Source organism: Lithobates pipiens, unplaced genomic scaffold (assembly GCF_037356315.1).
Source record: "Lithobates pipiens isolate NorthernLeopardFrog02 unplaced genomic scaffold, aLitPip1_a1.2 Scaffold_24, whole genome shotgun sequence".
NCBI classification, from domain to species: Eukaryota; Metazoa; Chordata; class Amphibia; order Anura; family Ranidae; genus Lithobates; species Lithobates pipiens.
Genome location: NW_027507786.1, coordinates 15,323,389 through 15,345,561, shown reverse-complemented (window position 1 = coordinate 15,345,561; position 22,173 = coordinate 15,323,389). Strand labels below are relative to the sequence as shown.

Genomic DNA, 22,173 nt, shown 5'->3' with positions numbered 1-22,173 from the left:
CCAGGAAGTGAACAGGCAGCAGCTTCAGTTGCCCACAGTTAAAATGGCTGCATCCAGACTCAGTGGAGGGAGATTTATGCAGCATATTTGGCAAGTACAGAATCACAATATATATAAAATAATATGCAAAGTGGTTGGAAGGATGCTTCAGAATGGCAAAGATGGTTTTATTACAAATAATGTAAGCAGACTGCAGTTCCTCTTTAAGGTTTATGACACCAGTACAAATGTGCGTGTCTTATGGGTGTGTTTGTGTCACTTTGTTTTCTTTTTAATGACTTGGAAACATTCATATCTTGATGATTGGATTCTTTAATATGTTTTAAATATTTGAAATTTGGTTGACATAATGTACATTTGCTTATTTTTTAAATTATGTTCTCTTACACTATAAGTGGAAATTAAATGAGTATTTTTAATTCTTGCAACCTTTGCCTAATTAAAAAAAAAAATTATAATAAACAAAATACATAAATGTTTTTTTAGTCTTTAAATAAAGAATGTTTATATATTTCTTTGACTGTGCAGATAGCCTTTTGTATTCAGCTCCGGCCTACAGAGAATTATAAAACATTTTGTAAGAAATATACAATATAAGAGACCATTATTGGAAATCAGGATGGCGAATATCTCCACAGCCACCGTGTATTTCCCTTTGGTGCTCAGATAGGCCGGGATCATGGCAATCCAGACACTGCAGAACACCAGCATGCTGAAGGTGATGTATTTGGCTTCATTATAACTGTCCGGTAATGTCCTGGCAAAAAAAGCTATAATAAAACTGACAGCAGCCAGGATCCCCATATATCCCAGGACAGAGTAGAACCCGATAACTGACCCTTCATTACACTGAATGATGATCTTCTCCTGGTAGGAGTGTGTGTCCAATTCCTGGAAGGGAGGAGAGATGGACAACCAACTAACACAGATTATAATCTGAACAGAAGAACAAGCTAAGATTATACAGATGGACAGTTTTACTCCGATCCATTGGTTCCACATGCTGTTGGGTTTGGTGGCTTTGAAGGCAATGCAAACCATAATAGTCTTGGCCAATACAGAAGATACGGCTATTGAAAAGAGAATTCCAAAAGAAACTTGGCGTAACAAGCAGGTTACATCCACAGGACGACCCAGGAAGAGGAACACACAGAGGAAACCCAACATGATGGAGACCAGGAGGACAAAGCTGAGGCTCTTGTTATTGGCTTTCACAACTGGTGTGTCCTGGTGTAAAATAAAAATGAGGAGAACTATAAGAGTCTTCCCAAAACACAACAGTGAGAAGACTATAAATACTAGTGAGAGCGTGTCATCAGTGAAGGGAAGAAATTCTGATTGTTTGGATATACAGCGAGTTCTGTTCTCATTTGGCCATTCATGGTCGGGGCATTTCATGCAGTTTTCACTATCTGGAAAACAAAATAAAATCAATGAACACTGTGATCACTTACCTTGTCTTGGTTTACTTGTATGGGTGTAATCAGATATTAATATTTGTCAAATATCTAATAAACAAAGTCTATGGAGGAGGTGGGGGAAAGTCCATCTCCAATGTCCTCTGTGATGAATGAACCCATAAGTAATGATGGTTTTGTCAACTGCTGTTGCAGAGCTCTCATTCCCTGGCTGTTACAGTCTGAAAAACAGCTAACCAAGCACAATCTGTGTTCAGTTAGCTGCTTTGGAGGGCAAAGAGACATCAGATATCTCCATAAAGAGTACCTGTCATCTGTCCAAAGCTATCACAAATGGACTTGTTCACCCCTATGTTATAGGAAAAAAAATGAAATGAAAAAAATACATTTAAAAAAAATAAAATAAAAGGCTTTTAAAGTGACATCTATTAATAATTTTAGGTTCTGTAGTTTGTCGTTTTTGTATTTCGGAGCCGTTCTCAATTTTAAATCTTGGCATGTTTGGTATCTACTGTATATTCTCAATATTTTATATTTTACTAAAAATTTGGGCATAATATTTTATTTTTGTATGCACTAAAATTCATTCAAAGGTATTTTTGTTTCAAATTTCTCTTTATTTATTTATATTATAAAACATCCATTCAATCTATCCATTCAAATTTCACATCATTATAAAACATTCCCCATACCCAACGAGAAAAAAAAAAAAAAAAAAAAACACAACTTATTAATACTATTCCAATCAATCGCCCACCCTCACATAAATTCCCACACTTTTCCTGAGGTACTCAATTCCTCCCATTTCTTCCAATAATCCGAAATCTGTTTTTCCACATACCCCTCTTGTCTAATCTGTTTTTCCATGAAGCACACCTCGCTCATCTCATAATTCCAATCTTCTATTGTTGGGGCTGCTTCCTTTTTCCATTTCCTTGCTATTACGGTTTTAGCTACTGTAGTTATTTGGTACAAAAATTCCATCTCTTTTCGATCTAATTTTTTTGATGAATGTGAGAATAATACAGTCTTTATATCAAGATTTATTCTTATACCTGTCAGTTCCTGATATAATTTTATTATCTTACCCCAAAATATTTTTATCTTCCAGCAACTGTACCAAATATGCTCTAAAGTACCCTTCTCCTTCTTACATCTCCAACATAATTCAGAGTTCCTTTTATTTATTTTATTCATAACCACTGAGCTTCTATACCATCTTAATAGAATTTTATAATTTTTTTCTTGATATTTAATAGCTAAGGGTGTTTTATATATTCCTTCAAATACCTCTCCCCACTCTTTCTCTGTCAACTCCTGCCCTATTTCTTCCTCCCACTTTTTTATTCCTGCTATTTTTTTAATATTCCCTCCAGGAAGTAATAGGTTATATATCTTAGCTAATTTCTTGTTTGCTTTATCCTTATTCATTGCTATTTGTTCAAATATAGTTGGTGGTCTATTAATCATTATCTTTATTGGGTCAATTAATGCCCTCAGCTGTCTATACTGAAACCATTTATTTTTATATTCTTGCCCCAATTCCTGAAATGTTGGAATGCTTCCATCATTTAGGATTTGTATTATCCGCTCATGTTCTTCCATATTCCATTTCAGAAATGTTTTATCCTTTACAGCTGGTCTAAATTCAGGATTGCTAAATAAAGGGGTCATAGGGCCTATTGAAGATGAAAGTTGTTTCTTCTTTATCATGTCGTCCCAAATTTTTAAAGTTGTTCTTACAAAGATAGGCATCTCCTTCCTCTCTGGTCTTAACTTAGGTTTTATCCATGGCTGATGTTTTATTTTAGCCCCTAATATATCTTCCTCCAATTTTACCCATTGCTTGTCTTTTTCATTATGCTGCCAGTCAATAATTCTCATTAAAGAGGCTGCTTGTGAATATTTAAAAAAGTCAGGCAATGCTAATCCTCCATTATCTTTCGTTCTAATTAATACCTCCCTACCTACTCTAGGGGTCTTATGTGCCCATACAAAGCCTTCTACCATTTCTTTCAGATCTTTAATAATTTTTTTTGATGGTATAATGGGTACTGTTTGAAAGATATACAGCATAATTGGCAAAATCTCCATCTTTACAATATTTATTCTCCCAAACCATGAGTGAGTTATTTTATCATATTTACCTAGAAGTTTCTTTACCTTCTGAACTGTCACGTTGTAATTCATTTCTTGCAAGAGTTTTAAATCTCTTGGGATATATACTCCCAAATATTTTATCACATCTTGCTTCCATTTAAACAAAAAAATTTTTTTGTAAGACAGTTTGGACTCTCTCTTCTAATGTAATATTCATTAATTCAGATTTGTCATAATTTACTTTAAAATTACTAACTTCACCGAATCTCTCAAACTCTTTTATTAGATTTGGTATAGTAATTATGGGATTGGTTATATATAATAAAAGATCATCTGCATAGGCAGCCATCTTATATTCTTTGCTTTTAACCTTTATCCCCATAATATCTTTGTTTATTCTTATAGCCTCCATGAGATGTTCCATCATCATAATATATAAAAGTGGTGATAAAGGACACCCTTGTCGGGTTCCATTTGAAATCTTTATATATTCAGATAATATCCCATTTGTTCTCACTTTAGCCCTAGCATTCTTATATAGGGCCATAATCCTTCCTAACATCTTAGGTCCCATCGTTGTTTGCTTCAATACTTCCTCTAAGAACTGCCATCCCACCCTATCAAATGCCTTTTCGGCATCTATAGCCAATAGGCAGGTAGGGATGGCAGTTCTCTGAGCGTATTCAATCAACGTGCATGTTTTAATGATATTATCTCTTGTCTCCCTCCCTTTCAAAAACCCCGTTTGTTCCAGGCTTATATTATTTGAGATAATATCCGTTATTCTTTTGGATAAAATTTTTGAGAATATTCTTATATCTAAATTGGTCAACGATATAGGTCTATAATTTTTACATAGTGATTGATCTTTTTCCGGTTTTAATATTAGTACTATATGAGCCTCTGTACCTTGTATCGCAAATGGTTGATCTAAAGATATAGAATTAAATGTTTCCTTAAGTATGGGTATTATTTGTTCCTTAAATGACTTATAAAATCTAGCAGTATATCCATCTGGCCCTGGACTTTTCCCCAGAGCAAGTTCTTTAATAGTCTGTTGAATTTCTTCTGTTGTAATTTCTTCCTCCAACCCCTCCATCTTTCCTTTTAAGCAGTTGAATATAGCCATTTCCTTTACATATTTTTGTATGTTCTCCCCTTTGTTTTCTCCTTCCTTGTGTTCCTTACCATCTTTTATATTATATAATTTAGAATAGTATGTATGGAAGGTTTCAGATATTTCCTCTGGGTCGTATGTAATTTCCCCATTTGGTTTTACAATTTTCTCTATGTAACTTGGGGGTTGTTGCTTTTTTAAAGCTCTGGCTAATATTTTCCCAGGTTTATTTCCAAATTTATACCACTGCGCTCTATCCTTATCCCTTATCCGAAGGGAATCTTCATCAAGCACTGATTGTAATTCCAGTTGTTTTTCCTTTAGTCTAGCTCCATCTCCCAATTTCCTACTTACTTTATGTATTTCTTCTAGTTCTTTAATCTCATTTTCCAATTGAGATATTTTTTGTGTTTTTTCTTTTTTTTTTCTTGCCCCGTGCTTGATGAATATTCCCCTCATAACACATTTTAATGTTTCCCATTGAATTGCAGGTGAGGTTTCGTCCCTTTCATGAATTATCAGAAATTCTTTTATAACTTGTAGTATTTCTGCCACGCATTTTCTATCTTTAATTAAATTATCATTCAATCTCCATATCCCATTCCTTTTCTTTGTTTCAATCACTGAAATTTCCACATATATTGGGGCATGGTCCGACCAAAGGAATCCCCCTATTTCTGTTACTGGTTTCATCATTAAGCCCTCTTTATTTATAAAAAAATAATCCAATCTATGATATGAATTGTGTATATTTGAATAATATGTATAGTTTTTTTCCTTTTGGTGTTGGGCCCTCCATATATCTATTAATTGATATTTTTTTAATATGTCCTTAAATTCCTTTATTCTATTGTTATTATTATTTTTTTTTTGTAGTTGTATATTTGTAGTATCTTTCTTTACATCCATTAAAAAGTTTATATCACCACCCACTATTACCACTCCTTCCGCCTTCTTCATTGCGTCCGATAGGGCTTTTGTACCACTCTCTATTTGTCCATAATTAGGGAGATATAAATTAACTATAGTAAATTTTTTTCCATATAGCATAAACTTTATTATTAAAGATCTCCCATCTTTGCCTTCATATTTTTGTAATATTTGGACCGGCAAGTTCCTATGGAACGCAATTGATACCCCTTTTGATTTGGAATATGGAAATGTATCATGTAACCATGTATTGTAATTTATATTATTAATTTTAGGTATATGATCTGAGCGAAAATGTGTCTCCTGAAATAGCACAATATCTATTTTCTGCTTATGTAGGAAATTTAAAATTTGATTTCTTTTAGCGGGGGAATTAATACCTCTTACATTAAAAGAACAAAACTTCACACTACCCATGAGAGAAAAAAAAAAAAAAAATTCCAATATACAATAATCTCACTTAGAGTTATCCCACCCTCCCTATACCCATAAACACATACACACTCAGTTATCTACCACCCTTCTACACCCACCCTTATGACACCTCTGTTCCCCTATAATTTGACTATATTAGTCTAACTCACCAAAGGTGAGGTCCCTATCTAGGGGGTATTTAAACTGCTGATCCTGATATACTCCCATTTGGCCTATGCAAGCTCTTCACATTCTTCTTCACTTTTTTGCGCTCTATCTCCTTGTTATCCCTCTATTTATATAATTTTTTAGTATGTCCCTGTCTTTAATTTTTTAATCCTCTTATCATTGTTGGGAGATTATCTAGATCCATAGAAAAATAGAAACCTGGTATGGGAAGATAAAGAGAGGAGAGGGAAGAAAAAAAAAAAAAAAGGGGGGGGGATAAAACAGGGGGGGGGGAAGAGGGGGAGTCACCACACATTTTATTAGTGTTTGTATTAAGATAAAATCCGAAGAAGAAAAAAAAAAAAAAAAAGTGATATTAAATAAGTTGCTAATTATTATACCTATTCCCCTATACATTCCCTCATAATTTATCCTATTTGTTATCCTATCTCCTAATATCCTACCATTCAGTCCCCCTCCCCCCCATTACGTGCAATTAAGTGCATACAGTGTTATGTCACCTATATCACTATTATTCCATATTGTGCATATCGTTTCTATAGTTTATCCTCACTTCTATTTTGTGGTATTGTTTAACCTATAATTCTTTTAACACAAAAATATGTTAACACTCCCTCTCCACCACCTCCCATATCCCCCCTCCTCCATCCATCCCCCCTCCCCTCCCCCGTGTTATATCACCTATAAAATACATCATATCATTGTTGTTCCATATTGTGCATATCATTATTATAATTTATCCACACTTCTGAATTATAATATTGTTTAACCACCTCCCCCCCCCCCCCTCCTCCATCCATCCCCCCCCCTCACCCTCGGTCCCCCTATCTTCTCCTCCCAAAGTCCTTGGGCCAGTTTGGTAATGTCACTTCTGCGAGATGCAAGGTCTTCTGAAAGTCATGCAAGTCATTTAGATCTCTATAAATGACAGTTTGGCCCTCATACTGGGCTTGCAATTGAAAAGGAAATCTCCATCTATATTGCACATTCTTTTTTCTTAATTGTTCCAAAAGGGGTTTTAAGGCTCTTCTTTTATCTAACGTTAACTTAGACAGGTCCTGGAAGAAAAGCAAATTTGATCCTTCATATAATATATGGTTGTTTTTGCGCACTGCCGCCATAATCCTCTCCTTAGTTTGAATGTAATGGAGTTTACAGATTACATCCCTGGGTTTATTTTCCTCTGATCCTCTTGGGCCCGCAGCTCTATGTATCCTATCAATTATCATATCAGTTTTTGATAGGTCCTGTATTATATCCTTAAAGATTTTTTGAACCACTTCAGCGAGTTTTTCTAAAGGCACATTTTCTTTTAATCCTCTTATCCTTATATTACATCTTCTGCTCCTATTTTCTTGTTCATCAATAATATTTACCAATTGCTTTAACTCTATTTCCTGTTCTTGCATTCTTCTCTTTACTTGAATTAGATCTTTTTCCAAGCTTTCAGTCTTTATATTCACCTTTTCTATTTTCTCTTGCATATCTAAAGTAATTGCCTTTATCTCTTGTATTTCTGTTTTATACACATTCTCCAATCTTTGGATATAGTGATCCATATCAGCCTTTGTGGGTAAAGAGGTTATATACGTTTTAATATCCCAGCTTTCTTTCTCTTTCTCCTTTTTACCATCCACTTCTATATCCAATGTGTCTATTGGGGAGCTATTTCTAGGCTGTGTTAGCATTTCTTCTCCTGATATTCCAGAAACACCTGAGATCAAAGATGATTCTACAGAATTCAATACTTCCTGGGAGATATGTGTTATCTGCGATGTTTGCATCTGTATCTGAGGCTGCAGTTGCTGGAAAAATTCCTTAATATCAGTAGTTTGAACTTGAGCCTCAGAGCTAAATTTGCTTTTACTATCCTTTTTCTCCTTTTTATTCCCTCCGGAACCAGATGATTTATTTCCCTTTTTTGGCGCCATAGCTATTAATGATCACCTTTGACCATGCGTAATATTTCTTGGACTTCTGAGTTCTCTTATTTCAGTTCAGTTCTCATTCAAAGGTATTTTTACCTGAAAATTTCCATTTGCCCACATATCATGTGACATAAAAAGTTGCAACAACTACCACTTTATTCTCCAGGGCAGTGGCAGCTGGTGCTCAACATTTTTTGGGGGCACAAACAAACTGGATGAAATGAGGCCATTGTGCCCATCATATGCAGCCACTGTGCTCATCATATGCAGCCACTTTTGGCCATCAAATGCAGCCACTTGTGCCCATCATATGCAGCCACTTGTTCCCAGTATATGCAGCCACTGAGCCAATCAAATGTAGCCAGTGTTCCCACTGACCCCCCCCCCCACTCCCGGGTTTTTTGGCTCTAGCAGCAGCCCCTCACACATGTGTGGACCGCGGCTCATGCAGCACCCCCCACCCTCCCATGTGTGGCTCTGACAGAGCCGAGGGCACTTACCGTAGCACTGCAGCAGGTCCTCTCAGAGCGCTGGCAACCTCCGTTCCGCTCCTCTTCCTAAGTGCCAGGCATCCAATAGGGTTGCCCCGTGCTTTGGTCAATCAGGAAACAGGTCTGACACCCTGCCTCCTGATTGGCGGGGAGGAAATTTAGTATGGAAATAGCAAAAATGTATTTGATATCATCACACAATTGGGTGGGATCAGGGTGCACTCTCTGTGCCCTGAGCCCACCCTATTTTGAAGCCAGTTAGAGCCTCTGGCTCTAATCAGGTGCTTCGCAAATACAACCCCATCCCACCCATAGGAATCCATGCATCCGGCATCTTGAAAGGGGCCAGGTGCATGGATGGGGGGGGCGGTGCCCATGCCCCCACATTGCTTGGGCCGCCACTACTCCAGGATTACACATAGAAATTAATTGGCCCTTGCACCAGGCTCAGTGTTAGCCCACAAGCCTGATTAGCACATGGGGATGTAGGATGGTTAAGCAAAATGTAAAAGATGACTGCTAAAAAAGTCCATATGGTCCGTATAATAGCACCTTGATGCAGAAGCGGAGCTTGAAGCTTGTGGGCCTCGATGCAAAAGTTGACCTGTCCCCCGGGCCACTGCCGACTACCACCCGCTACCACCCACTGCTTCCACCGTGCGTGCAGATACACCCACCACACACCGAGATGCTCAAAGTGGCTTAAGAGTTTTGAGTCCCCAGAGTTCCTCCTTACACCAGAGGACAGGGATCAATGCTGGAGAATCAGAGGACAGGGATCACTGCTGGAGAATCAGAGGACAGCGATCACTGCTGGAAAATCAGAGGACAGGGATCACATTTGGCAAGTCACTTGGCAGAGCTCCTTTCCCACTCTAGCACTGTATATAGCCCCCCCCCCCCCCACACACACACACTACATAGGCCTGAAATCAGATTCCTTTACACATTCCTTTGTCAGCCATGATATTTACAGGGTATATCTGGTTTTTATATTGCCCTTCTGACCTGTGATATTCTCTGGTCAGAATGGCAGTGTAGTTGCAGTAGGCAGATACACCCTGTGCAGATCGTGGCTGACTGGCTGTGTTGTAAAGGAATGTGATTTCAGCCCTGTGGAGGAGGAGAAGTAATGGGAAAGAAGCTCAGCAGCCGGCATAGCATCCAGGGTGGAGGGGGTGGCCAGGGGGCTTTGGGGGCTACAACTTAGATCTGGGGGGGCAAAGCCATGTGAAACAAAATCTGGAGCCTATAGCTCCTCAGGAGGTTTTGGGGGTTTGTTTTAGCAGTTTCTGAAGGTTTCTCTGTCAGTGTTGGCAGATGTTGGGGGAAGGTCAAGGAGTTAGGGTAAGCAGACATCCCTGAGTGGGGAGGTTGCAATATAACATTAAGTTTAATGCACAAACGGATATAAGTACTCACAAGAGTAAGATAATAACAGGCATTTAGGCACAAATTGCCCAGCATCCGTGAAGGGAGTGCATTCATGGAGCTGCTTGCTGGTGACTCAGAGCGGACTGAGCCAGTGGTCGCCGACACTTCCTGGGTCTGGAACACACAGGGAGCCGAGGGATGACATCTCTTCTGTACTGAGAAGAACCAATAGGTGAAGCGTTTAGGGAGCATGCGCCCCCATTAGGCCTGAAGAAGGAGCGCATGCTCCGTAAACGCATTGCCTATTGGTTCTTCTCAATCCGGAAGTGACGTCATCCCTCAGCTCCCTGTGTGTTTCAGATCCAGGAAGCGTCAGCGACCACCGGCGCAGCGCTCGGCAATTTGTGCGTAAATGCTTGTTATTACCTTACTCTTGTGAGTACTTATATCTGTTTGTGCATTAAATTTACTGTTATGCTGCACTTTTTTTCAGTTTTTTTCCTTCAGACCAAAACCATATAATATGAGGTCAAACCTTAGGAGTTTCAATTTGTATACAATCAGGCAGGCACTTGCACTACATGGTTTTGGTAAATCTGAAGAAAAAAATCAGCAGAAAATCTGATAGTGTGTATGGGGCTTCAGAGTGGCGTCTGTGTGTTTTATTGTTCAGGGGGGGTTTTGCTTTTAGAAAATATATATATAAAAATATATATTGTTTCTGAGTCATTTTCTAGCAAAAAGTGGTGATTTTATCTATGTACTTGATTTTTTTTAAATTGCCCCGCACAGCGGGTGGTAAAAATAACAATATTTGATAACCATTACCTGTAATATTGGACATTTCTCCATATGCGCACATGGCACAAGTATAACAACAAGGTTGTATGGCGAAGCCGGGAACTTTCCGGTATCCTGGCAAACAACTTTCTGAGCACTGAGCTTTTGGAACCTAACAGAAAGCAACATGTTGTATTATATATGGAAGTCCATTAAATTTATCAAATGTGGGATTCTAGTTTTGAAGCGTTGCCCTTGTAGTTTACATGCTAATGCTTTCCCTGCTTTGTTGCTAGTGGAATAAAAGGACAATTTCATTCTTCTCTCCTTTTGTTCATAATTTTCTAGTTAAATAAGTCTAAGTTCATGCCGCAGGTTCACTAATTTTGCATGAAGGAAAGGTGTAGACTTTGCTTTGTTTTGGGTCTCTAGTGAGCTCATTTCCAACAGTAGTGAATCCATCTGCCGCTGCCTCTGTCTCTTTAGTCTAGCACCTTGCTGGATGAATATACCCCGTATGTATGCCTTACGGGCATTCCACAACATAAATGGATTTACTGCAGAAGTAGAATTGATCTGGAAGTGTTCAGAAAGATGGTCCTCCAAAATTTGCTAATGCCACGTACACACGATCGGAATTCTCGTCGGAAAAAGCTCTGAAGGTTTTCCTGACGGAATTCCAACGGAATTCGGCTCAAGCAGTCTTGCCTACACACGGTCACACCACATTCCGATTGTTTATAACGCGGTGACTTACAACACGTACAACTGGACTAGAAACAGGAAGTTCAATAGCCAGTAGCCAATAGATTCTGTCTCGTAGTTGAATCTGAGCATGTGTGATTTTTGGCGTGTCGGAATTGCATACACACGTTCGGAAGTTTTTCCATCTGGAAAATTGAGAACATGCTATCAATTTTTGGCTGGCGGAAATTCAGACAGCTAATTTCCAATGGAGCGTACACACAGTCGCAATTTCCGATGAAAAGCTCTCATCGGTCTTTTTCCGATCGTGTGTATGCGCCATTAGTATTCGGGTTTTGTATGATTTGAGAATTGGAACGCCACACGTTGGCATTATTGGTTGGGTGCTTATCCCCAATCGTGATAAAAACAGAGACATGATCTGACCATGTGATGAAATGAATTTTAGTGTATGAGATTTTTTTTGGAGGAGCCACCTGTCCACCAGGTACAAATCAATTCTACTGTAGTACAATGCCTGTGGAAATAGAAGGAAAAGTCTCTTTCGTTTGCGTGTCTGCAAAGCCAGATATCAAAAAGATTTTAAGGTTCATAGGAAGGTGGTCAAGGATAGAGGTTTCCTGCAAGGTAAAAAAATAAATTTTTGGGTCAGGGGTGATGTTAAAATTCCCACATAGCAATAATGATCCCTGTTGGATTTTCCATACTTTCTTCATTAATCCATGTCAATGACGTGTTGGGGACATGAACATTAACCAACGTATATCGGGTGGTGTTCACGTCACATACTAGTATAATAAAGCGTCCATTGGGGTCAGACATTTCTTGGTGTAATTAGAAGGAGATCGAGTCTCTAATTGCGATCATGACCCCTCTTTTTTTGGCCTGTATGTTGGACGTAAAGTAATGTTGGAACCCCTTATACGTGCATTTAGGGGGTGTATCCTTGTGTCTCTTGGACACATAGAATGTCACAGTGAGAAGCTTCTTTCCAGAGGGAAGATTGTTTGGCTGGATGGTTTAGTCCATGTGCATGTATTGAAAGAATGTTAACTGGCATTGGCTTTTCACAAACTGCAAAAATACATTTTTACGGCTTTCTTTCAACAATGGCTTCTTCTTACCACTATTCCATAAAGGGCAGATTTGTGGAGTGCACGACTAATAGTTATCCTGCGGACAGATTCTCAATAGTTCTGATAGTTGATAGTTATGATTATGGCATATGAATGACCCACATTTTTAGGTAAGGTGAGGTGTTAAGAATAACACCTTACCGAATCTCCTACAGCCTTACCTGATTTTTCTTATTTTTCCATTGAATTAATGTAGAATTAAATGCAAGTTTCTGATAACTTGACCCATTACTAAAGAACATCCAAACATCTCTTGTAAACAAACTCCCATTAACAAAAACATGGTTCCGAACAGCAAACTGCGGAATAAATTCTTCATTTCCTTTTGTTGTTGTGACATTTGCTTGTAATACTTTTTTCAAGTGCCTGTGGAACTGCAAAGTAAAAATATTGCCTATTACATTACAAATCACTGTTACTGAATTATTACATTTAGGTAGATATAAACCCGGTAACTAAAATATGTTCACATGTTAATAGTATTTCAAAAGTAATTTTGAATATTTTGTGTACAGTGTTATAGTATACAAAGAACAAAGTATGGACACTGCAGAAAATGAAACCGGGTGAGAAGCAGTGGTGGCCGCCCCCCATCCATGTGTCCAGTCCCCTAATCTACAAGCGGGGCTCCGTTTGCATGGATTTCAATGGGTTTTGTTTTTGAAGCACGGGATTAGAGCCAGAGGCTCTAATAGGCTTCAAAAAAGGGTGGGCTTGGGGGCGCAGAGCACTGCGCCCCGATTCCACCCAGTTGTGTGACAGTAGCAAATGTACTTTCGTTATTGTAACACTCATTCTCCTCCCGATCCAGTTCTGATCAGATTGGCCACAAGGAGGAGGAGGGAGGAGACACGAGGAAGCAGACGGAGAGAACAGCCTGGAGAGAAGCCACCCAGAGCACTGCCTGAGAGATGAAGTAAGTGCAGGACCCTGACTACTGATTGACTGACCGGGGGGTGCCCCCTGTGGCCACTGTGACCCAGCCGGCCAATCAACCAACAGTCTGAGCAGGGGGGGTTGGGTTCTGGGTGCCGTCCGTGACCTGACCGAGGGGGGGAGTTGTGTGTTGGGTGTCGTCCGTGAGGGGCAGGTGGATCGTTTGCCTCACCCCCCCAAAAAAAAACACCAGCCACCACTGGTGAGAAGGTTGTCTATTGACCCATATGCTCCATGTTTGGGAGAATTCTGAGAACTTAAGGGCATTAAATGCTAAAAGACGCCCAAAAGTATAGTTGGAGTTGACCAGATTTACTACCTCTGGAACGTTGGGGGATAAGTTTGATTTCCAAAGTCTAAGGACAGTCAACATTGCTACCACCAGAACATGGGGGACAACTGGCCTAAAGGGAGGAGGGTAGAGCTCAATACTAATATAAGGTACATAAAATAACACACATAGGTTGGACTTGATGGAATTGTGTCTTTTTTCAACCTCACCTACTATGTAACTATTTAACTTTGTAAGTAAGTCAAGGGCGGGCTAAGGTTTGGTTAGTATGCCAATGCAAGTGGCTTACAGTTGTAACACCCGTGACCAAAAGCCAGTAAGGCTGGGATAGACCCATAGGACATACATAGGGTTGCTTACTTGCCAACATTCTCTTCAACAATGTTGGGAAGTTGAGGAGAAAAAGTTGGCAGTGGCAGCTGGTGGTATATTTTCTGGGGGGGGCAGCAATCTGTTCCCCCCCCACCGGTTAGTCGGGTCTCCTGCACCCCCCCAATCGGTCGTTCAGCAGCCTAGTACTAATCCAATCTATGGAGTAGGCTTCTTCTGGGCTGCAGGTTCACACTGCACCCTCCTTCCTCTGGTTCATGGGGGCGCGGATTTCTCTGCATGACGTCTCCTCCTCCTAGGCCAACAGGATCGCTTCTCCTTTTGGCCAATCAGGAAACGGGTCTCAAGACACTCTTCCTGATTGGTTGGGAATCAGTGTGACAATAGCAAATATTTACTCACTATTGTGACACAACTGGGGGGGGGGGGGGGGGGGCAAAAAGTTAGGCCAGAAAAATGTAATGTTGGTCTCATCTGACCAGAGCACCTACTTCCGCATGTTTTCTTTGTCCCCCCCGGTCGATCAGAAGCCGAGCACGAATCCAATCTATGGAGTAGTCTTCTTCCGGGTGGCAGCTTCACACTGCATCCTCCTCTCTCCTCCTCCTAGGCCAACAGGATCACTTCTCCTTTTGGCCAATCAGGAAATGGGTCTCAAGACACTCTTCCTGATTGGTCGCGAATCGGTATGACAATAGCAAATATTTATTCGCTATTGTCACACAACTGGGGGAGGGCAAAAAGTTAGGCCAACAAAAACTGAATGTTGGTCTCATCTGACCAGAGCACCTTCTTCCACATGTTTGCTGTGTCCCCCACATGGCTTCTCACAAACTGCAAATAGGACTTCTTATGACTTTCTTTCACTAATGTCTTTCTTCTTGTCACTCTTCCATAAAGGGCAGATTTGTGGAGAGCACGACTAATATTTGTCCTGTTGACAGATTCTCCCCCCTGAGCTGTGGATCTCTGCAGCTCCTCCAGAGTTACCATGGACCTCTTGGCTTCTTCTCTGATGAATGCTCTCCTTGCCCGGCCGGTCAGTTTAGGTGGACGGCCATGTCTTGGTAGGTTTGCAGTTGTGCCATACTCTTTCCATTTTTGGATGATGGATTGAACATCGCATGAGGTGTTCAAAGCTCGGGATATTTTATTATACCCCAACTCTACATTAAACTTTTCTACAACTTTATCCCTGACCTGTCTGGTGTGTTCATTGGCCTTTATTATGCTGTTTGTTCACTAAGTTTCTCTAACAAATCTCTGAGCTGTATTTATACTGAGATTAAATTACACATAGATGGCTGAATACAAATGCTCCCCCCCCCCCCAAACACACACACACACACTTTTCACATATGTATTTGTAAAAAGTGTGGAAAACCATTTATATTTTTCCTTCCACGTCACAATTATGTGCCACTTTGTGTTGGTCTATCACACAAAATCCCAATAAAATATATTTACATTTTTGGTTGCAACATGCCAAAATGTGGAGAATTTCAAAGGGTGTGAATACTTTTTGAAGGCACTGTACCTGATATTACAAGAAATAAGCTACAAGTTGGTCGCCTCTCACAAATCACGACTCATTGACACATGTCCACTGAAGGATTCTAATAAAAGCCTCTTCTATTTTTGACCAAATTTCTGCTCACCTTGTGCCTATATTTTTCTTCATCATCTGTTTGGCCTTTAAGAGAAGAATAATTCTGGGATGAGTACAGAACTTGTAGAGCATTTACCAAGAATTCCACCGCGCGATACACAGGATCTGTAGTCCTGTCAGATGAGTAATCTCCGAGGTCCGGTAAATGTTCTTGACCCGTACAATTGTGAAGAGAAATACGATAAACATTTTCATACAAAGTATCTTTTTCCTTATTTCCTGATGAGCATAAAAGTGTTGTCATCCACAGGTTTTCAAGTAACTTGTCTTTTGGGCGGATCATTGGATGGAAACCATCAACAAAATTCTTGAAATTCTTATCGGCTTCGGACCAAAAGTTCAAGGATAAACTACAATTCAAAATCTCTGGATACCTTCCTATAAGAGCAATACTTGAGGCCCAATTAGGTGGGAGGATCAATGTTATGTCCCTGAGTAATCTTCTCAGTGAGGATTCAAATATTAAATCATGATATGTTCCACAGAGTATGATCACTTTTACCGATGTTTTTTTAATGGTGCTATAGACACTTTCCACAACATGCCATTCAGGTTTTGATACACTGATACCATTTTTTGCTATGAAGGCCACACAAATTTTATACTCTGACAAAATTCTTAATAACAGAAGCGATGCTCTCTCCCCACTTTCATCCGCAGATGATATTATTCCAACCCAAGTCCATCCAAAATGTCTGATAACTTCTGATATATAATGATAAATCATAAAGAATTCATTAACTGAACTGTAAAGAGAGGGAAAACAATCTTTTTCAAGCTGATCATCCAATGCCCCATAAACGACCTAAAATACACGGAGACGTGTTTAAACATTGAGACAATAAACTTACAAGAGATGTCTAAGCTTCAATAGATTTATGTAGACATGGCTTTCTAAAACGTCATGTTGTCTCCTTCATACTGGAATGCCCATCAGTACATGGATCACCAACCAACAAAATTGGTGACTAGGATTAGATAATACATTAATAAAATGATTGTAAAAGCTTCACATTTTCTTTTTTTAAATAACAACTCAGATATACTTTCCTTCTCGTGTAATGGTTTTGCACAGAGTTGCCCCGATGTTCCTTTTCAAAGGTCCCTGACTTGTGCTTACCGCTCCTCCCCCATTCCAGGTGTCCCCATAGCAAGCCACTTGCTATGGAGGGTGCTCGTGTTTGCTCACTCTAAACCAGCCTTTCTCAACCTTTGCAACACAGAGGAACCCTTGAAATAGTTCTCCAGTCTCGAGGAACCCCGGCTAAAAATAGAAATATACAACTCGTGATACATTAGTGTGATGGTCAGTGGGAAGAATGGTCCTTACACTTGTGGTCATTGGGAAGAATTACCTCCTTACAGAGAGCTAAAAAGATCAATGGTGTCGGTGGGAACTTATCTGAGAGGCAGAAATTGCCCAATGCTGAAGGAACCCCTAGCAACCTCTGGAGGAACCTTGGTTGAGAATCACTGCTCTAAACCCTGCTCTGTGAGTCCATTGACACACAGAGTTCAGCTCGGCCTCCTCACAGGTTGTTATTCTCAGCAGCAAGATCCAATGTTTCCATCTGCTGCCTCTCTATCTAATGAGGAGAGAGAGAGCCCCTGCTCTCATGAACATCACTGGATTGAGATTAAAGGAGTTGTAAAGGCAGAAGGTGCACTCTATGCATTAAGATAAAAAAAAACCTTCTGTGCGTAGCAGCCCCCCCCCAGCACCCCCCAATCACTTACCTGAGCCCCATCTCTCTCCAGTGATGTCCACAAATGTCCAAGCCATCCGGGACACTCCTTCCAATTAGCTGAGACACAGCAGCGGCACCATTGGCTTTTGTGGCTGTCAATCAAACTCGGCCAGCCAATCAGGGGGGAGAGGGGGTGGGGCCGGGTCAAGGCTCCCTGTCTGAATGGACACAGGGAGCTAGGACTCGGCTCCAGTGCTTCCCATAGGAAGCTACTGATTGCGCGGGGCACTTGCCAGGAGGGGCCAGGATCAGCAAAGAAGGACCTCAAGAAGAGGAGGATCGAGGCTGCTCTGTGCAAAACCAACTGCACATAGAAGGTAAGTATAACATGTTTGTTATTTAAAAAAAAAAAAATGAGCCTTTAAAATTACTTTAAATTCAGGTAAGTATATGGCGGCGGGGGGGAGGTTAGGAGGGGGAGGAGCAGCACACTGAGGGCCAGTTCTCACCGCATGCAGTCCAGTGCATTTTGTTCTGCTTTAAAAACTCACGGAAAGTAGGTTATATGGTTTCCAATGGCAAAGTTCACACCAGTGCAGTCAGTTCCAGGGCTTTCCAGTTCAGGAGAAAAAAAGTAGAACATGCTGAATTTTTCCTGCACTGAACTGTACTGAAATGCAGTAAAACACATCAAACACGCACTGGAATGCACTGAATTGTATTCAAAAATGCACAGACAGGAGATAAGAAGGAAAAAAGCATCTGGAAACGCATCAAAAACACACCAAAAATATGATAAAAAAGTGAATGCAACTACGCACCCTGGAACGGATCTAGAGTGCGTTTTTGTGGTGTGAACAAGCCCTAAAGTTTTTTTTTTTTTACCCTAATGCAGAAAATGCATTAAGGTAAAAAAAGACATTAGAACTAGGGTTGCACCAATACTTATACCGGTATCTGTACCGGTGCCGATACTAAGCATTATCACGAGTATCGGTACTCGTTTAAATGCTCCGATATATGAAACAGAAACTTCCAGGCTCTGTTCATTCAGAAGTTCTCCCACTGACAGCAGAAATGTGAAAAAAAACAAAAACAAAGCTGGCAACTGTCAGTTGTTAGGGAGCGGGGCTTCCGCAACCTTAACAACCAATGACTCATTCAGCTGTCAGCGGGTTCCCCCTGTTGACAGATGAAGTGTAAATTACGTCCTGGAAATTAGAGCTCTGAAAAAAAAAGCAGCCAGGCAAAGTTTATCAACAACATGGCTGAGCAACAGAAAGATAAAAAGAAACCGTTTCTTTTTTGGAATCTTTATGCTTATATATGTGCAGATGGTCCCTCGGTCCCTTATTGACTACTGCTTCCCTCTACCTCTGAACACAACAGGTTCTCCAGCCAGCAGAACCGTCACTTTTGGTTGGACTGCAAACTGCGTTCCCAACCCTGCACTGCCTTCTTACTTCTGAATAGGCCCTCACAAAGCCTGGCTGCCTGATGCCCCTGGGATAGGTCCAATCTCCGGCCTAGAAACCCCGGGTAGATGACACACATGAACCTGGATCACCTGACCTCAGGCTCTCCCAGCAGGCCAAGGGACTCAACAAAATCCTTGCCCATTGGCTGAGATACCCCATATACCCATAACCAGACCTTGAGTTGACCTTCTCAATCTAATTCCCAGCCACCTGGTGGTAGAAGAGGAAAATACAACCAGGCCAAACTTAGAAGGAAGTCAATGGATCCCTTGTAATTAACTACAGTAGCTACTTCTGAAAAGGAATTTCATGAGGCGCTCCCTGACTAAACCCCAGGACGCTACATCTAAAAAAGTGTCTAAACCTTTTATCAAAAATTGACCTTTGTGGTAATATCAAGGGACATCAAAAATTGGAACTACCCCTATTTTATTCTCTAGAGCAGGGGTGTCCAAACTGTTTTCAAAGAGGGCCAGATTTGATTAAGTGAACATGCGTGAGGGCCGACCATTTTGCCTCACATTCTTTGAACCATTCAAATTTAATGCAAATTAACAAATACACTGCCCAACAAGTATTCTCTTGCCTTTGTGGCCGCAGGTTGGAGACCACTGGTCACCGTCTAAAACAACATTCCTGTGCTCGTTTACAAACGCTGTAACTCTGTCAGATCTCTTTCTTTTTCCTGCAGCTCCCTGCTGCTTTGTCACTCGGGCTCGGGCCTATGACTGTCCTGTACCAGACAGCACGGTGCAGACATGCACCTCTCTGCTCCCTTTTAACACATATGGACTCCTCAGTAGGGTGGAGCCCTGAACTCTAATCCTGACTCTCCTATCTACCATCAGTGCTTGTTCTCTACAAAACCGGCCCAGACTGCCTTTTAACACTGTGACGGAGTACCCTACTGTCACAATATATATACTGCACTTGTTTCACCTATTGGTAAAATTTTTATAAAAAAGGACATGCAAAAAAATAAATATAAAGAGCAATTGAGACTTAAGACATCATTCATGTTATTATACTCACTTGCACGTGGTTATAGACAGATAATATCTGGGCCATAGGCAGGGATGTGGTTAAACTCTGGTCTCCAATAAAACCAGCTAACTTCTGGTGGTCTCTGCAAGAATAGTTTGGGATAGTTTTTCCCGGTCCCGATAAAATCTGTAAGACACTTTTCATGGCTTTTCTGGGATCAGAACACGAGTCATAAAGATGATATCCTAGAGTCACATTAGGCAGGATGGTTGGATTTTTATTAATTTGGTCAATGGCAAAAAGGAACATTTGAAGATTCTTGTAGTAATGATGCAGGGGTCTGTTGATATAAAAGTTAATAACTTGGATACAAGAGGTCATCAGTTTCCCAACATCTAGTGGTTTAGTGACCAAATGGAAATGAAAAAAGCTTATGCCAACCAATCATATTTCACCCTTTAAAGTTTAACTCCTGGCAGATCTAAAAAGCACTATTGTACTGTATTTGTCGAAAAATTGTAAACTAGAGTATCTTTAGGGATGAGCTTTGGGTTCGGGTCATCTATGAGTTCAATCTCAACCCAAGGCGTTTGCAGTTTGCTGAAAGCAGTGAATGGAAATACTAAATGGCCAGTATTGGTCAGTTCACCCACCCGCCTGCCTGAACATTTGGCTACTGCAGAAGGAGGTCATTAATTTAGTGGTGGTATCATACTGCCATACTGATGATGACAGCTTCTTGCTGTTTGCCAACTTGTTTTAAATTGTGAAGTAGCTGGCAGGCATCCTGGGCGAGGTCACTGAACACATATGGTCATATATGTCACAGATCAACTGCTCCCCTTTCCTGGCCATCCAGGCTGTTTACCTGAATAATGGTCTGATATAGATTTTTTTCATCAATAATTGCGTTATATAAGGACACACTGATAGGCCTTTGGGGTTAATACAACAATTACATGATGTGACAGAGCGAGGCTCTGTCCTTATGAAATCAGAGGAAAAAAAGACAGAGTTTGCATATCTCCAGCCCTGTGTCCAGGTCTTGAGGATAACGAGCAGGGTGTGTGCCCAGCTGCACACAGGCCATATAACAAAGGGCTGTTGGGAATGGAGTGTGGAGGATGGTGGTGTGTGAGCAGCTTGCTGCTGCTTGAAGCTGTGCATGTCCAAGGCGTTCAAAGCTGTGTGCTGAAGGGCTTGAAGCTGTGTGCGTCCAAGGAGCCCAAAGCTGTGTGTTGAAGGGTTTGAAGCTGTGTGCGTCCAAGCAGTTCGTTGGAGGGGCAAGTACCTATAGCAGCACTACTGCTGAAGATCTATAAGACCCCAACATCTCTCCATAAAAAGGACGTGTCATGCACCATTCCTATTACAAGGGATATTTACATTCCTTGTAATAGGAATAAAAGTGATTAAAAAAAATGTTAAAGGGAAAGTTTAAAAAAAAAAATAATAATAAAATAACAATAAAAAAAAATGAAGTGCCCCCATCCCCACGAGCTTGTACACAGAAGCGAATGTATATGAAAGTCGCTCCCTCATATGAAAACAACGACCAAACCACACATGTGAGGTATCACAGATAACATTGGAGCGAGAGCAATCATTTTAGCCCCAGATCTCCTCTGTAATTCTAAACAAGTAACCTGTAAAAAAATTTAAATGGGCGCCTATGGAGATTTTTAAGTACTGAAGTTTGGCACCATACCACAAGTGTGCGCAATTTTAAAGTGTGATAAGTGAGGTATCTATTTACTCAGCATAACATGATCTGTCACATTTTTTTTTTCAATCATGTTTGGAAAATGACAGAGCAAATATCGTGTGACATTAAAAGTCGCAATGACCATCATTTTTTTCCCTAGGGTGTCTGCTAAAAAATATATATACCATGTTTGGGGGTTCTGAGTATTTTTCTAGCAATAAAAGGATGATTTTTACATGTAGAAGAGAAGTGACGTATTTTGCATGGAAGTGGATAAACGTGATATGGAAACCCTGGAAATACCCATAACATGTTACTTGCCTGATTTACACCTAAAAAGTCAACACAGTATAACAAATTATCAGCCCCTGGTATTTACTGACAGTTGTAAAAAAATCACAGATTTTTACAAACTGACAGTAAATTTACAGACGGTTGGAAACCCTGACATTAGGTCAGAGCAGAGACAATCAGCAGCCTTTGGTGATCTGAATCCTCAATCTGTACAC

General features: G+C 40.4%; 1 protein-coding gene across 1 annotated transcript; it reads right to left on the bottom strand.

Annotated features, from left to right (window-relative positions):
* Positions 1-305: 305 nt before the first annotated feature.
* On the bottom strand, positions 306-16,608 carry LOC143929676 (vomeronasal type-2 receptor 26-like). Its single transcript, XM_077453619.1, has 3 exons — positions 15,799-16,608; positions 12,744-12,956; positions 306-1,412 (listed from the first exon to the last, which is right to left on the bottom strand). Exon 3 carries the CDS (start codon positions 1,396-1,398, stop codon positions 505-507), a length of 894 nt encoding a protein of 297 aa, XP_077309745.1. The 5' UTR covers positions 1,399-1,412; positions 12,744-12,956; positions 15,799-16,608; the 3' UTR covers positions 306-504.
* Positions 16,609-22,173: the final 5,565 nt, after the last annotated feature.

Bases quoted from the DNA above. Each gene is read 5' to 3' on its own strand.
- LOC143929676 (XM_077453619.1), bottom strand. From the start codon at position 1,398: ATGAAATGCCCCGACCATGAATGGCCAAATGAGAACAGAACTCGCTGT.